Source organism: Rana temporaria, chromosome 2 (assembly GCF_905171775.1).
Source record: "Rana temporaria chromosome 2, aRanTem1.1, whole genome shotgun sequence".
NCBI classification, from domain to species: Eukaryota; Metazoa; Chordata; class Amphibia; order Anura; family Ranidae; genus Rana; species Rana temporaria.
In genome coordinates, this window is record NC_053490.1 from 90189229 (window position 1) to 90206690 (window position 17462).

General features: G+C 41.5%; 1 protein-coding gene across 1 annotated transcript in view; it reads right to left on the reverse strand.

The window, feature by feature from the left end:
• TNFRSF19 (TNF receptor superfamily member 19) overlaps positions 1-17462 on the reverse strand; it is a 143669-nt gene that overhangs the window by 73421 nt on the left and 52786 nt on the right. Inside the window, exon 3 of the mRNA XM_040340516.1 lies at positions 13358-13468. Within this exon, the coding sequence (XP_040196450.1) occupies positions 13358-13468 (111 nt within the window). The remainder of the gene's footprint in view (positions 1-13357; positions 13469-17462) is intronic.

Genomic DNA, 17462 nt, shown 5'->3' on the forward strand with positions numbered 1-17462 from the left:
AAGGTTTTCAAGGGCTCCCACTGCTGCATTATTACTAGCTTACAGCAGAGCTCAGTGAGGTATCTGTTGTCTAATAAAGCTGCCTATGTGAATGTACAGGAGCTGTCTGGAGGTTCACACACAGGCTTTCCACTTAACAGTCAATACAAACCACACCTTTCTGTGCGCCCTGCCAGAGAGCGCTCACGCACAGCAGGCCCCTCACAGTGTGCGTCTCAAGCTGAGGGGGGATACTGCGATTCAGGACAATGAGATGAATACAGGAGTGTTCTGTCATAAGGGGAAACCCGCTGAAGCCTGGAGCTATGAGCTCACTACAACCTTGAAAATATAAGCTTCTTTTTATAGGGATCTGATGTGGTTGTTTTATGGCGGGTCCTAGACTCCATGGAGTGTGTATCTACATGCAAACAAAAGGTGTCATACTGAGTATTTAAAAAGCCAAACGTTTCCTTCAACAAACGTATAACAAGTATGGATTACCACTCTGTATAGGGCAGCCTTTCACGAAAACTGGTGCCTTGAGCCATACCATTTTTACTTATTATTATTAGATTATTAGATTATTATTATATAACCGTATGCACAGAATTTTACAATAGAAAAAGACATATGATGTAAAATTTGGGCATATCTTCACACAAGGGAGCAACAGGTGTGATGAATAATATACAATTCAATGGCTGTGCGCCGCAACGTGCGTAAGCATACGCATGTGTAGCAATGGATGCCCTTGGAGCCAGATTGCCTGTCCAGTTCAGGGGGCACATTTCCATATGCATGTGCACATTTACACAAGTATTGTATCAACCTATATGTGCGTACAGCCAGCGATTTCTATGGGCGGCTGTACGCAGCAGACAGGCAAAGAAGTCCAAATTTTGCATTATATAGCCCCAGGCACCCATGTAGGCTTACGGCCAAACTTTGGGATCAACAAAAACAGCTTGATTTACATAAAACAATCCTCTTTAAAGTAGATCTAACCCCAAACATAAACACATTTTATAAAATTTTTAAATGTGCCCCAATGTCCTTTGATCAAACACTGAATAAAATACCTCCAGGCCTCATTTACACGGGCAGCAGTCTCTACGGTCCCTCTGAACGGCAATCTTGAATGCCTGTTTTTTTTTTTTGCCAAAAGGGGATTTAGTATCCAAATACTGGGCCACAATGGCAAGACCAGCATTCGGCTCATGGTTGCGACACAGTCCTATTCACTTCAAGTGGTGCCGCCTGTCAAACTCAACATGCTGAGTAAAATTAGCTTTGCTTCGCAGCATGTGCATGGACCCCTCTGGCTGCCATAGTAGATTTTTAGGTGTTCCACTGGCTTCTTTCCCCCATCCGGCGCCACATTTGGCACCTTTCAGGGGGGTAGGGGGGAAATGGGTACCTGTTTTTGAGACAGTGATGTCCATAAGAAGTTCAGCCCCCCTCCTTTCTCCAACGCTGGGCCAAATATAAAACGCAGCGTGCTTAGCACATGCACAGTAGAGGCCGAAAGGCTTCACTGCCGGTTTCCCTTACCTTGAATGGCAACAGCAGCACCCGAGAGCCGATAAGAAAATCGACTTCGGGGGCTGACATTGTGCGAATCCTGGACAGTGCCCGAATATTAAAGTCAGCAGCTACAGTATCTGTATGGTTTACTCGCTGTATATTCAGACAGGAGTCCTCTGTGCAATGTCTAGCCTCATATTCCACATTTGTGCATCTCTGCATAAAATCATCAATTGATACCTGTAACAGCACTGGTGAATGGAAGTGAACCACAACTGCGGTTAGCAAGGATTTCAATGCACTTCTTATGTGAGAATTCAGTATTAGGCCCCAGGCGTCACTCCACACAAACAGGAGTTTGGGGGGTTCTCTACATCATCTTTCTCTCACATAAAGATAGGCGTTGAGCTACTGAGCTTGGACGCATTACAACATGCGACCAGTGCTTAGCATTTAAAATCATAGTATGCACTAAAAGATTTCAATGCACAACTGTATGCAAGTGATTATCAGTATTACATAGCGTCGTGCATTAGGCCAATAAGGGAGAAGGTATGAAATACGTCAACCCTTAGCATAGAAAAGTTTAGGCGAACATGTTCCGCTACTTAGGGCATAGGCCCATAAACAGGTAGCACTTATGTCAAGCACGTAGTAAATAGGCATTGTTGAGACAACTAATAATTACATATGAGAGGCAATTATATCACAGGTACTTTGAGAGTACACATAGTAATTAGGAGTTGTAGCGACAACTAATAGTTGCATCTGGGAGGCAAATATAGCTCAGGTAGTAATAGTTGCATATGAGAAGCAATTATTGCTGAGGTAATAATAGAGTAAATGTCCCTTTAAGGTATTCCTTAGCAAAGAGCCATAGGCACAACAGTCTATCCCAAGTATTATGTTAATAGCCAAAAGCCATAATAAATAACAGCAATTGTTTTAGGTGAAAAGTATGCAGCATATCTTTCTGTAGAACTACAAGTGACACAATGGGGTTAATTTACTAAAGGCAAATCCACTTTGCACAGCAAGTGCACTTGGAAGTGCAATCGCTGTAGATCTGAGGGAAAGATCTGAAATGAGGGGAAGCTCTGTTGATTTTATCATCCAATCATGTGTGCGCTAAAAGGCTGTTTGTTATTTTTCTTGCATGTGCACCTCGGATGTACAGCGAATGCACTTCCAAGTGCACTTGTAGTGCAAAGTGGATTTGCCTTTAGTAAATCAACCCAAATGGCTAATTATCAAGGGACTCCGTAGTGTAGGGCATCAGCAAGGAAGAACTCATGTTGTCCACAGCGATGGCAGGCTGTACGCAGTGAAGGTCTTTGCTAGCTGGCCATAATATTGCCCCTTGTTGTAGCGTAGCCGGTACGGCTGACAATAATAGAACGCTGTTTCTATTTCAAATGAATGCCTTTATAGGCAGTCACAGCTGCAGTGCATCAGCACTGAATTCAAGAGAAGGGCCGATTCGTGGCGCACTTCCGCGTTCCAAGCTGGAACGCACCATGGCGCCGGGCGATGACGTCATTGCGCGAGCGCCGTATACGTTCCAGCATGGAACTCATTACGGCGCCTGTTACTATAGAGAACAGGCGGCTCAACGGCACCTGTTACAATACCTCATTTGCCAAAGCAGCACATGGAATTACCTGTCCCAACCAAAAGTTATAGGCTTGGGTATTACATGGATGGATAGAACATGCATATCTGCAGTCATATGCAGCTCTTGTATTATTGGGGCATTTGGTCTCCCCTCTCTGACAGCATTTAAACTGGAACCAAATACAGGAAATCTTGGGCAACTTGATCTACAAGTATATATGAAGCCTAAGGACATAGCATATACTACATAGCAAAAAGTTGGTCATCACATGACCTATATGAAAAAAATTCATTTGTAAATTAATAGAAAACTGTCTAAAAGACTGAATTCAGAGAGAAGTGTTTAATGATTCTTACTCTGAATGGTCTAAGGTGATCAGTGGTGTACCCCAAGGTTCAGTGTTGGGACCCTTGCTTTTAAATACTTTATAAATGATATTGGGTCTGGGATTAAAAGTACCATTTTAGTCTTTGAAGATGACACCAAACTATGCAGTGGAATAACTTATTTACAGGATGTCTCCAATTTACAAGTCGACCTCAATGTACTGTTTAATTGAGCATCTAAGTGGCAAATGAGGTTTAATGTTTATAACTTAAAGTTATGCACTTGGGGGCCAAGAAAATGCATGGATCATACATACTAGGGGGAGTACAACTGTTTTTTTTGGTAGATAAGCTCAATGATAACATGCAATGCCAAGCTGTGGTTTCCAAAGTGAGCAAAATCCTTTCTTGTATTAAGAGAGGTATGGACTCTAGAGAACTAATTCTGCCCCTGTACAAATTAGTAAGACCTCATCTTGAATATGCAGTTCAGTTTTGGGCACCAGGTCATAAAAAGAACATTGGGGAACTGGAGAAAGGGCACAGAAGGGCAACCAAACAGGTAAGAGGCATTGAGGAGCTCCACTACAAGCAAGATTGTACAAGGAAATTCATAGGAACTGAATTTATTCTCTCTTGAGAAGAGATTAAGGGGGGGGGGATACATACATAAGTGGTCCGTATAATGAACTTGGTGTGGAGTTATCCACCTTAAAGCGGGGTTCACCCAAACATACATTTTTAACATTATATTCAGCCGAGTTGTCCCAATGACAAATCGGCAGTTTTTTTTTCTCCCGTACATACCGTATTTCACCGCCGCTTCCGGGTATGTCTTCTGCGGGACTGGGCGTTCCTATCTGATTGACAGGCTTCCGAGCGTCGCATACAGCGCATCACAAGTTGCCGAAAGAAGCCGAACGTCAGTGCGGCTCTATACGGCGCCTGCGCACCGACGTTCGGCTTCTTTCGGCAACTCATGGTGCGTAGTATGCGACGGTCGGAAGCCTGTCAATGAGATAGGAACGCCCAGTCCCGCAGAAGACATACCCGGAAGCGGCGGTGAAAATACGGTATGTACAAAAAAACAAAAAAAAACAGCCGATTGTCATTAGGACAACTCGGCTAAATGTAATGTTAAAATATTTTTTTGGGGTGAACCTCCACATTAAGGTCATCACAGAGGACAAGGGAGGATGCTTTATGTCTGGAGGAAAATAGATTTAATCTTCAAATACGGAAAGGTTTCTTCACAGTAAGAGCTGTGAAAATATGGAATATGTAAAACAAAAAGATTGCCACACTAGTGCCTAATGGATAAAACTGGATAATAAATCCAAAAATGCGTCCATATAAAAAAGTGTCCAAACACTCCTCGTGATTTCTGGAATGAAGGATAACAGAGACACCCAAAGTGCTCTTTCCACCGTGAAGTATAAAAGATGTACCCAGAACGGATAGATAGACTCCATGTTATAGGAGCCTAGCAAAGCATGGATTCACACACTCCATTAAGGATCCATCCAGCAGACGAAGATGGCCTTTTTCTCTCATGCAAGTGATAGAGAGATCACCATAGTGTAAAACCGTGGTATTTATTGAATGAGTCCACAAGTCCATCAAAAATAAAAATATCCTGGGTTAAAAGATTCTTCACATCACAAACTGGCGGGGTAAGTTGAGCATACATGCCACCATAAAAAATATGGAATAGACTCCATCAAGATCTGGTTCTGGCCAGATCAGCAGATGGTTTAAAAAAAATATATATAATTTTTCCTAAATTTCACATAATTTACCTGGATACCAACAATTATAGGTAAAGTTAATCCAGGGAATATCGAATTACCTGTTGGGGGTTAAGGAAGGAATTTTTTTTCCGCTGCTGCAGCAAAATTAGTTCATGTGATGTTTGTGATAGATCACTGTAACCCTTGCCCTTTTTCTCCTGATCAAGACTCCTCCATGTAAGAATGACATAATATTCTGAGTAATAAACCTTGCTCTGGTTAAGAAGTACATCGGCCTGTGTGTGTAACTTGCTGAGCAGATTCTGGCAGCATTGCCAGCAACACCAGGGACACAGAGTGGCAAGGGGACATAACAGTTCATGCATTTTTTTTTCTGGATCCACTGTGGGTACAGGATTGTATATAATTGAAGGTTTTTGATTGTGTGTGCGTGTGTTTTTTTTCTGTGTTGGTTGAACTGGATGAACTTCAACCAGATTAACGATGTAACGCAATGAGTGAGTTGGACATCCTAGCCTCCACTCTTCTTGAAAGCTTTTCCACAAGATCTTGAAATGTTTGTGGAAACATTTGCCCATTAAGGCAAAAAAACATCAGCAACGTCAGGTAATGATGTTAGACGAGAAGACCGGACTCATAATCAGCGTTTCAAATCATCTTAAAAGGTGTTCATTATGGTTGAGGTCAGGGCTTGCTTTGGGTATGGCCCCACCATGTTCTTCCACACCAAAGTTCAGATCTGGGTCCCCCACCAGTGGTTTTGTCTTGCGGCTTTCTGGAAAGCAATCCAGCATTCCAAGATGGCCGCTACCGTGCATGACATTATTGCTAATATTTAGTATGCGTCAAGCTTGATGGATCCAGGAGGGGGCGCTGATCCCGGTTTCTGTCATGTATCGAGGCCTGTTGTGCTGGTGGGCTGTGGCTCTGTTACTGTGGCTTGCACCAGCTCTATCGTTCTTGTCTGGGCATATTTAAGGGGTCTCCCCTGTGTCATGGCACCGCTGGCTCCCCCATTGCTATATTATAATTAATAAATATATATATATATATATATATATATATATATATATATATATATATATATATATATATATATATATATATATATATATATATATATATATATATATATATATATATATATATATATATAATTTTTTTTTTTTTTGTATTTTTTTATGCTTCTCGTATTTTCACAATAGTCCAATTTTATTTTCAAAGGAACTACTGGAAACACTAGAAAGGAGGCCATTTTTTATCCAAACTAGAGAGCATAACTTGTACGTTTGAAAAAAAAAATTATATATATATATATATATATATATATATATATATATATATATATATATATATATATATATATATATATATATATATATATATATAAAGCTGTAAAACACAAACGATTCTGAATGCCAAAATGGGATAATTTAAAAACCACAGTGTTGTATCTGACAGGAGGGAACAGCAACATGACCTTGAGAATCATTATTAAATGCTGGAAAATATTTTAATAACCGTATATCCAAGATGAAATATATTATTCCTAATGAAGTTGTCTATTTAATAAAAGATTAAACCGTAAATCAAGATATCTCTCTAGAATAGTAAATGTCTTAAAATTGGTATGTGGAAGATTAAGATAAAAGAAATGACAAGAAGTTGAACAGACCCCAGAAGCATTTGTTCCTTCTTAAATCTTCTGACAAATTCCTTGGCAGAGTTCCCTGTAGAAGTGAATCTAAGGGACAGCTGCACTGCTTTTACATTGAGAGGGACTCTACTGATATAAATGGGTGGAATGAAGCCCATCTTTAAGAATCTGGCCCACCCTCTACCATGATGTAACGTGTTACTGTCAATGGCAACGCTTAAAGTAATACACCATCACATTGCTTTAGAGCAGGTATATGCAATTAGCTGACCTCCAGCTGTTGCAGAACTACAAGTCCCATGAGGCATAGCAAGACTGACAGCCACAAGCATGACACCCAGAGGCATGATGGGACTTGTAGTTTTGCAACAGCTGGAGGTCCGCTAATTGCGGATCCCTGCTTTAGAGAGACAATATACAGGGGTTTCTTATACACTCATGTTAGTTGTATGCAGTATTTTAAATTAAACACAGGCTTTAAACATTCGATTACATGCATGATTTTGTTTCTACAATTCTTCTAATTCGCATGGGGTTTAACATGGTAGACAAGGCAGTACAGTAAAACCTTGGTTTGAGAGCGTTTTGCAAAATAAACAACATTTTTTAATACATTTTGACTTGATATAAAAGCAGCGTCATGTCACAATGTGTAGCAATATGGTTACATTTAATGAAAGTAAAACATTTAGCAACATATTGCGACACAACGAGGCGCCCATCTTCTCTTTAATACTTTGTAGCTCCTGCTGGATTTTGCTTCTAATCCCCTTGTGGAAGCTTCCATTTGTGGATGGACATTTTATGGTTACACAACCTGGTCACATTGCTATATGGACTATAAACTGAAGGACCTAGGAATAAAATGGTTGTGGAACGAAGCATTTGAGTTTCCATTATTTCTTATGGGGAAATTTGCTTTGATATACAAATGCTTTGGATTATAAGCATGTTTCTGGAGCGAATTATGCTCACAATCCAAGCTTTTACTGTACCCCCCCCCCTCCCCATAGCAACCATCCCATTAATCATTTTGCATTACCATTTACATTTTTCTCTCTGCAGACTTCATTTGGATTATTTATTTATTTTCATTTTAGGTACTTGGTCCTGATTTGGTCCAAGCACAATATTCCCCATGCACACATACAAGAGTGCTGGGCGCTGTAATGACCATAGGCTGGAAACCCTGAATGGTCAAAGTAGAGAAATGTTATCAGCACACCAAGGGGTCCAAAGCTTTATTTTTGTGGTCACATGATAAACATAAAGCTGTATGTTGGGTCCCTTCTATGAATCCTTGGTGTGTTTATGACACTTCTTCACTCTGGCCCTGATCGGGGCTTCTGCCTTTTCCAGTGGCACAAAAGCATTGTGCATTAAAAGTTGAACCATCCCGTGACCTCAGCACCTCTTTTCTTCTCTCTCCACTTATTGGGACAGACTGACTGCAAACATAAGAACTTTCTCCGTCATGCTCGATTATGGTTTTGTAGAGCAAATCCCCTATGTCACCACACCACATCATATATAACACCATGGAGCCTCTACGATGGTCCCTGTCTCTTAGGCGGTGTGTCACGCCGTGTCCGGGATTTGATCCTGGGACCTTGTGTTTATAATGTTCATAGTTCATGTGCTTTCACTGAGGAGACTTTAAACTTTAGAGTTGGGACTGCAGTACACAGGGAGCCTTGACGGGACCTGCAGCTTACACATGTATTTGCAAATGCGTGCAACTAAACCCCTGTTATTAAACGCACTGTTAGACAGGTGAATTTGGTTGGTTGCTGATTGCTTAGCAAGTTTGAGCTTGGATGTTCTGTGTTATTTTTGACATGCGTGCACCCTTTGAGTTTTTGGGTGAACCTCCACTTTAAGGTACTTGTATAGCGCTGTCAATTTACGCAGCGCTTTACATATACATTGTATTTTCACATCGGTCCCTACCCAAGGAGTTTACAATCTTAGGTCCCCAACTCACATTCAAAAACTAGGGCCAATTATAAACAGAAGCCAATTAACCTATCAGCAAGTCTTTGGAGTCTCTCCTTGAGTGCATTCATCATACTGTGGTCTCTAAATTTAGTTTTTAAAAAATTGGATTTAAGAACGTTTTTTCAACTTTCGAATAGTTAATTGGGTTAAAAATCATCATTTTCAAAAATAATAACAAAAAAAATAAACTTAAAAAGCAGGATGAAAGGAACAAAATTCTAACAGTGAGTATGGTTTTCGCTCACAAAATACCACTCCTTCCAACAGTGAATGCCAAAAAAAATTTTTGGAAGTACTTTTAAAATTACCGTACATTTGTCAACTCTCTCTGGTATTATCAATTGTACGAATGAGCGTTTGGAAATCTACCAGTGTATGGCCAGCTTAAATGGGTTGTAAAGGTTTGTTTAAGCTAGTGCATTGTTGGTTGTCTAACATTTTCCTTCGACTTCCATTCTAAAGGTTTTTTTTTCTTTGTCTGAATTTCTCACTTCCTGTTCCTCCTCAGTAAGCTGTTCTGGCTGACTAACCCCCAGCCAGAATGGCTCGGATGATGGAGGCAAGCTTACTGAGGAGAAACAGGAAGTGAGAAATTCCGACAAAGAAAAAAAAAAAGAAGGGAAAACAAAGGAAAAGGAAAGTGAACCAACAATGCACTAGCTTAAAGGAACCTATTTAGAAGAAAGTAAAAAACCTTTACAACCCCTTTAGTCCCTTCACTGAAGGCAAAGGGTAGAAGATATCCAGAGGGACCCTATAGATATGGTCTAAAAACTGGTGAAACCAAGACAGAGATAGCATGATTTTCACCAAGGCAGACCCAATTATCCTCCACTAAATATAAAAACCACCGCGTTTGCCGTTTTTTATCTTCCAACAAAAATAAACTAAATTAGTTTTGGCTGTAGTTAATTTTAACAAAATTTAATAAAAAGAATCATTAGACAACCAATTTAATTTCCAGCGAGGGCTTTTTCCCTTCCAGTTAAAAAAATGTCAATTTTGTAGCCTCAAACGATGATCTGTTTCCAACTAATTTAAATCACATATCAGTTTCAACAGATGTTTTAGCTTATTGCCAAATCCTGTATCATCAGTAAGCCTCAGTATACAGTGTTCCCAGACCAGGAGAGTGCCGAAATCAGTGGGAAAACAGAGGAAGGGGCCCTTGGTACTAAACTGCAAAAATACTACTGCAAGGACTAACTTATCAATCTTAAATTATTTCCCTAGGAGCCACCAGTGCGTATACAGTGAAAAAGTATTCATACCCCTTGAAATTTTTCCAAATTTTGTCATGTTACAACCAAAAACTTAAATGTATTTTATTGGGATTTTAGGTGATGGACCAACACAAAGTGGCAGGAAAATGATAAAATGTTTTAAAAATAAAAAACTGATACCCCCATCTAGAGCTGCACGATTCTGGATAAAATGAGAATCACTATTTTTTTGCTTACAATAGAGATCACGATTCTCGAGGTGTAACATCATCTTTCACATCATACAAAAAAATTGGGTTAACATTATTGTTTATGTTTTTTCTTTATAAGTGCATTATTTCCCAAAAAATTGTGTTTGAAAGACCGTCGCGCAAATACAGTGCGACATCAAACATTGCAAAGTCCGCCACTTTATTTTCTAGGGTCTTCGCTAAAAAAAATATATATAATGTTTGAAGTAATTTTCTAGCAAAAAATATGGGCCCGGATTCACAAAGACTTACGACGGCGTATCAGTAGATACGCCGTCGTAAGTCCGAATGAGGCGCCGTCGTATCTATAAGCGTATTCTCAATCTGAGATATGCTTATCTGTTGCCAACTCCTACGCCGTTGTATCTTAGCTGCATATTTACGCTGGCCGCTAGGGGCGTGTACGTTGATTTACGCCTAGAATATGCAAATGCCGTAGATAGGCGGACTCAAGAACGAACGTACGTACGTACGTACGTACGTACGTACGTACGTACGTACGTACCAACGTACGACCGTCGCAATTAGTTACGCCGTTTACGCAAAACATACGCCAGCGTAAAGATAAAGCTGCTCTCTAGGTGGCGCAGCCCATGCAAGGTATGGACGTCAGAACAAGCGTATCTTTTTACGTCGTTTACGCAAGTCGTACGTGAATGGGGCTGTGCGTAGGTTACGTTCACGGCACAGGCATTGAGCCGGCGTATCTTAGGGCGTAAATTCGACGTGATACTGAGCATGCGCACGCATGCCCTGTTCGTTCGCCCATACATCTACATGGGGTCACGCTTAATTTAAATACAACACGCCCACGACCTGCCTACTTTGAAATACGCGCGCTTACGCCGGCTCATTTACGCTACACCGCCGTAACTTAGGACGCAAGTGCTTTGTGAATACTGCACTTGCCTCTCTAAGTTGCGGCGGCGTAGCGTAAATAAGATACGCTACGCCCACACAAAGTTACGCCGCCCTACGTGAATCTGGGCCATGGATTTTATCTTTAAAGCAACAAATGTCAGAAAAAGGTGTGGTCTTCAAGTGATTAAACTGCCCTAATTTACATACCGAAGGTAATTCCTTTCATTAGGGCCCATTCACACCTGAGCGTTTTCAGCTCGTAAACCGCTCATCTCAAATGCTTCAAAACGCCCAACAAGCAAAATCCCATTCATTTAAATGGCCCCTGTTCACATCTGAGAGTTCTGTCGCCTGAAGCAAAATGCCAGAAGCTCAAAAAAGTACATGAGCTTGTTTTTAGGCAGATTACAGGCATTTTTCTGCTTTTTACAGTGGTAATCTTTTGACCTGTACAAAATGGCGCTAAAATCAAGACTTTTTGCCTGAAAACGATACGCTGCGGTGTAAATGCAGTGAACTGAGGGATACATTGTAGGTCTTCTCTTTACTATCTCTCAGCGCAGAGGAATGTTGATAAACATTTGACAGCTCGGTTTTGCACTGTAAATCAAGATCATCATGTTTTAACAATTAATCGTGTTTTTTCACCTTAATGCATTAAGGTGAAAAAACACAAAGGTTTACAACCCCTTTAACTTGTATGTGAAATGAGGTACTGTATAATGCTGCACTGTGCCAGTATAAAAAAAAAAAACACCATCACAAGAAGTTAACTTATGTATACTGCAAGGATTCTTTTAAAAGTTTATTTAAAATCCCAAATCATGGTCTGAATGTTCTTACTATACTATTATACAAAGTATAATATAATAAGCATTAAACACGTTTTTGCCTGTACAATAATCACACGACCAGTCTCCGTGTTGAAATAAATAATGCATCTTGACATTCCATTTAGCTGTGCGAATAAATGACCAATGAAAGTTCCTTTGTATTAAACCCCAGGGTATTGCCAAGGATGCCATATACCATGCACCTGGCTGCATTTAAAGGGGGCATACCCCAGACTTTGGACAATAAACTAATCGCATATTCATAACAGCAAATGCTTGAAAGCAGAACTCCGGCATTTACCCACCACCAGTTACTGAAAACCATAAGTGATAAATACAAAAAAAAGGTAGTTTTAACAATAATAAAATTACAAAATAGACTAGAACACCTACAGGTGTCGTGGCACGTACCACGACTTTCACAAATGCAAGTTACAAAAGATCTGTGTAATTATATGAATTTTAGGAGCCGGGTTTTAGAGCCGGTTCACACTGGGGCGGCACGACTTCGGGGGCGACTCGGCAAGGCGTCCTGAAGACGACTTCAGAGGCGACTTGCAAAATGACTTCTGTATAGAAGTCAATGCAAGTCGCCCCGAGTCGCCTCCAAAGTCGTACAAGAACCTTTTTCTAAGTCGGAGAGACTTGCGTCGCTCCTATTAGAACGGTTCTATTGAATAGAATAGGACACGACTTGTCAGGCGGCTGAGTCGCCTGACGAGTCGCCCCAGTGTGAACCGGCTCTAAAGCGGATCTTCACTGCAACTGAGCATCACAAACCAAAAACACTATTTAAATTCATTTTTAATATTCAGATCAAACCCCCCAATCCATCCATGTCTCCATGCTTTATTTAGTTGAAAAATCACTTTGAAAAACACCCCCCTAGCATTTCTGCCCATGGCCATCTTGAGTAAGGGCAAATTATTCATGTAGCATTTACTTCCTAGGAATCCATCTGCCCTTAACTCAAGCATGCATGCAGGAGGGTGTGCTTAGCTGAGAAACCCCTTCTCTGCTAAAGACTCCTGGGATGTATGACATCATTTGCCTAGGCAAAAACCAGGAAGTAACTGTAGAAATGTAAAAAAAAAAAAAAAAAAAAAAAAGAAGTTACACTTTTATAATGTCTCCTTTGCTATGCTCTGGGAGTTTCAACAAAATCAGGTTATGATTGTTAGGCCACATGCACACTGGATGTTATAACAACGTCATAAAATCACCAGTAGGTTTGCAGTGAGTTTTTCCATTGTTTTGCAAATGCAGATCACTAAAAAAAAAAAAAAACATATATATTTTCATTTTATTCTAATAAAGGATTTATCATCCACTATACCTTAGAGAGCTCCTTGCCCGGGCCACATTGCTTGCAGGGTCGACAAATTCCACTATTGTCAAAATATTCCTGTTCTTTGCAATCTCCAATTTCAGAAAGCCCTCTGCCAACCTAACAAGAGACAGAAATTATTGGCAAATAAATGAAGAGAATTTTTTTTATAAAAAATAAAACTCCACTGCAAAGTGTTTATATCATAAAGACTCGGTAACATAGGGCCTGATCCACAGCCAGCGGGCTTAACTTAAATCTTCCTATTTAAGTTACACTGCCGCAAAATTTCTACCCAAGTGCCCGATCCACAAAGCACTTACCTAGAAATTTTCGGCTGTGTAACTTAAAGCGGTCCTCCACCCTAAAGTGGAGTCCCGTTGATCGGAACCCTCCCCCCCTCCGGTGTCACATTTGACACCTTTCAGGGGGAGGGGGGTGCAGATACCTGTCTAAAGACAGGTATTTGCACCCACTTCCGGCCCGGCATTCACGGGCAAAATACGGGCATTCCGTCACATCCCGTCGCCCCCCGTTGTGTGTTGGGAACTCGGCTCCCAGCACACAACGGGAGCCAATCGGCGGGCGCGGCGCGACTCGCGCATGCGCCGTAGGGAACCGGGCAGTGAAGCCGCAGCGCTTCACTTCCTGGTTCCCTCAGCGTGGATGGCGGGGGGAGCAGCAGAGAGACGAGCGATCGCTCGTCCTCTGCTGCGATCGGCGCTGGACTCCAGGACAGGTAAGTGTCCTAATATTAAAAGTCAGCAGCTGCAGTATTTGTAGCTGCTGGCTTTTAATATTTTTTTCCCATGGCACATCCGCTTTAAATCTGTCCGGCGCAAGGCGTGCCCAATCTAATGGGGCGAGTCCCATTTAAATTAGGCGCGCTCCCGCGCCGGACATACTGCGCATGCTCCCGACGCGATTTTCCCGACGTGCTTTGCGCGAAGTTACGTTACGCCGAGTTTTGGGAATCGCGCCGGGTAAAAAAAAAGTTGCGTCGGGAAAAAAAAAAAAGATGCGGCGGGAAAATTAAAAAAAAAAAAAATAATTGACAGCGTCGCGGGAAAGAAGGGTCTACTTTTACATGGTGTACTAACTTTACACTTTGTAAAAGTAGCCCTAATTTTGCGTTTGCAAACAACTTACGGAGACTTCACGAAGGGAAACCGCTTTGTGGATCTCCGTAAGTGTTAATTTGCATACCCGACGCGGAATTTCGACGAGAAATGCCCCCAGCGGCGGCCGAGGTACTGCATCCCAAGATCCGACAGTGTAAAACTATTACACCTGCCGGATCTTAGGAATATCTATGCGTAACTGATTCTATGAATCAGTCGCATAGATAGAAACAGGGATACCACGGCGTATCCCTTTTGTGGATCTGGCCCATAGTTTGTAGAGTTTGGCTGATCTTTGAAGCCAACAGAATTTGGGCCTTGCACTAGAAAGCCAAAATTTCAGGCAAGCATGAATGTCCACAAAAAAGCAAAGGGGCCTTTAAAAATTAATCGGCACACTCCTTTACCTAATCTGGGTATAGTATTCAAATATGGTTGACTGCTAAAGGTTACTACTGTTTACCATGTTCCCTCTTCGCACCACCTTATACACGCTTGCTAGTGTACTGGAAATTTATTTTAGATACATTTTTAGATATAAAATAATTAAGTGGTTGAGGACCTACCCTGGTGGATGACATCACCGCTTCTCCCCAATGACAATGCTTGGGCCTGCTGATTGGTTGCTCAGGCCCAAGCACTGTCACATGGGGGAGGTCACATGCTCCCCCATAACTGGAAGCCCGGCTCTGTTAAAGTGTTACTAAACCCACAACAGTAAAATCAGCCTGTATATGCAATAAAGCATGCTTGTTAGGTTCACTAAAGAAGCTAAGGGGTAAATCCTCCGCATTGTGTAAAAAAAAAAAAAAATAAAAAAAAGCAGTTTGATCCCGTCTTCTCTGATCCACCCCTTCTTTCACTGTCCCCAATCCATCTCTTGATAGCACAGAGCCTTGGAGTCTCTCTGCAAATGCTCAGATTGGTGTGTATCGCTGGAGTTTTTTTTTTCTCTTTTTGGGAGGGTGCATGTGATTGACAATCAGCACTGTCCGGAGGGCCAAGGGTCATGCAGCCTTATAGGACAGTCAGAGGAGAATAAAAACTCCCCCTACAAGTTTTAACCAGACACTGACAGAAGTCACAAGACTGTTATATACTGCTGATGAGAAAAGGAATTTAATAGTTTATATTTACAAAAATAATTGCATTCCCATGTTCTGTGTACTGTGGGAGACCAGATATAGGGAATGCAGGGTCCTGGGTTTAGTAACACTTTAAAGCAGGGATCCTCAAACTACGGCCCTCCAGCTGTTGCGGAACTACAAATCCCATGAGGCATTGCAAAACTCTGACATTCACAGACATGACTAGGCATGATTAGCAGCCATAGTGCAGTATGTTATGAATAAGCAGCATAGGGTATGAAACACGTTAACATCTCTCCTACCTGCATTGCAGTTCTGCGTGCTATGGGTTTTACATATGTTTGTGATATGGATCATAGAGCTGGGCGATATTTCCCCCCCAAAAAAAAAAAAAAAAAAATTGATTTATGACTCGAATCAAGGTTTTTTTTTTTTTGATGGACACCGTGCCATTCCTGGGGAGCGGCGGCAGGAATTTTTTAGCCAAGGCCACAGCTTCGGACTAGGCCGAAGCCTCACCTAAAAACTCCTGCCCGCAGCTCCTCGGGACAGGCGCGGTGTCAGCGCTGGTCTTGGGGGGGAAAAAAATAAATAAATCTAACAAATCGATTTTTAAAAAATATGAAATCAATTTGACCTGCCAACTCGATTTTTAAATCAAATCAATTGTTTTCCCAGTCCTAATGGATCAATAAAGTTATTACGTTTCAGCGGAGTGTGCGGCCATCCAATTTACTGCTTAGCAGCCACAGTCACTTTTCGGCTCCATGTACACGGGACGCTTTTCCAACGGATCCTAAATGATTAAACTTGACAGGTAGTAACCCACGTTTAACCACTTAAGGACCAGACCAATATGCTGCTAAATGACCCAAGGGGTTTTTACAATTCGGCACTGCGTCGCTTTAACAGACAATTGCGCGGTCGTGCGATGTGGCTCCCAAACAAAATTGGCGTCCTTTTTTCCCCACAAATAGAGCTTTCTTTTGGCGGTATTTGATCACCTCTGCGGGTTTTCATTTTTTGAACTATAAACAAAAATAGAGCGTCAATTTTGAAAAAAATTCAATATTTTTTACTTTTTGCTATAATAAATATCCCCCAAAAACATATATAAAACATTTTTTTTCCTCAGTTTAGGCCTATACGTATTCTTCTACCTATTTTTGGTAAAAAAAAAAAAAAAAAATCGCAATAAGCGTTTATCGATTGGTTTGCGCAAAATTTATAGCGTTTACAAAATAGGGGATAGTTTTATTATTTATTTATTTTTTTACTACTAATGGCGGCGATCAGTGATTTTTTTCGTGACTGCGACATTATGGCGGACACTTCAGACAATTTTGACACATTTTTGGGACCATTGTAATTTTCACAGCAAAAAAAATGCATTTAAATTGCATTGTTTATTGTGAAAATGACAGTTGCAGTTTGGGAGTTAACCACAGGGGGCGCTGTAGAAGTTAGGGTTCACCTAGTGTGTGTTTACAACTGTAGGGGGGTGTGGCTGTAGGACTGACGTCATCGATCGAGTCTCCCTATAAAAGGGATCACTCGATCGATGCAGCCGCCACAGTGAAGCAGTGTTTACATACGGCTCTCCCCGTTCTTCAGCTGCAGGGAGCGATCGCGACGGGGCGGCTATAAACGAATAGCCGCGCCGTCGTCCCGGATCGCTCCCCGCGGGAATCAGACCGCCGCATGTAGCGAGGGGGGGGGGGGTCCCGATCGGACCCCCAACCCACGTCTAGGCAGGGAGACGTACAGGTACGCCAATGTGCCTGTACGTGCCATTCTGCCGACGTACATATACATGCGGCGGTCTGGAAGTGGTTAAAACGTCAGTTTTGCCACGTTTAGAAGCCTTTCCAAAAAAAATAAACGCGGGTTACCACGTTTAGCGTC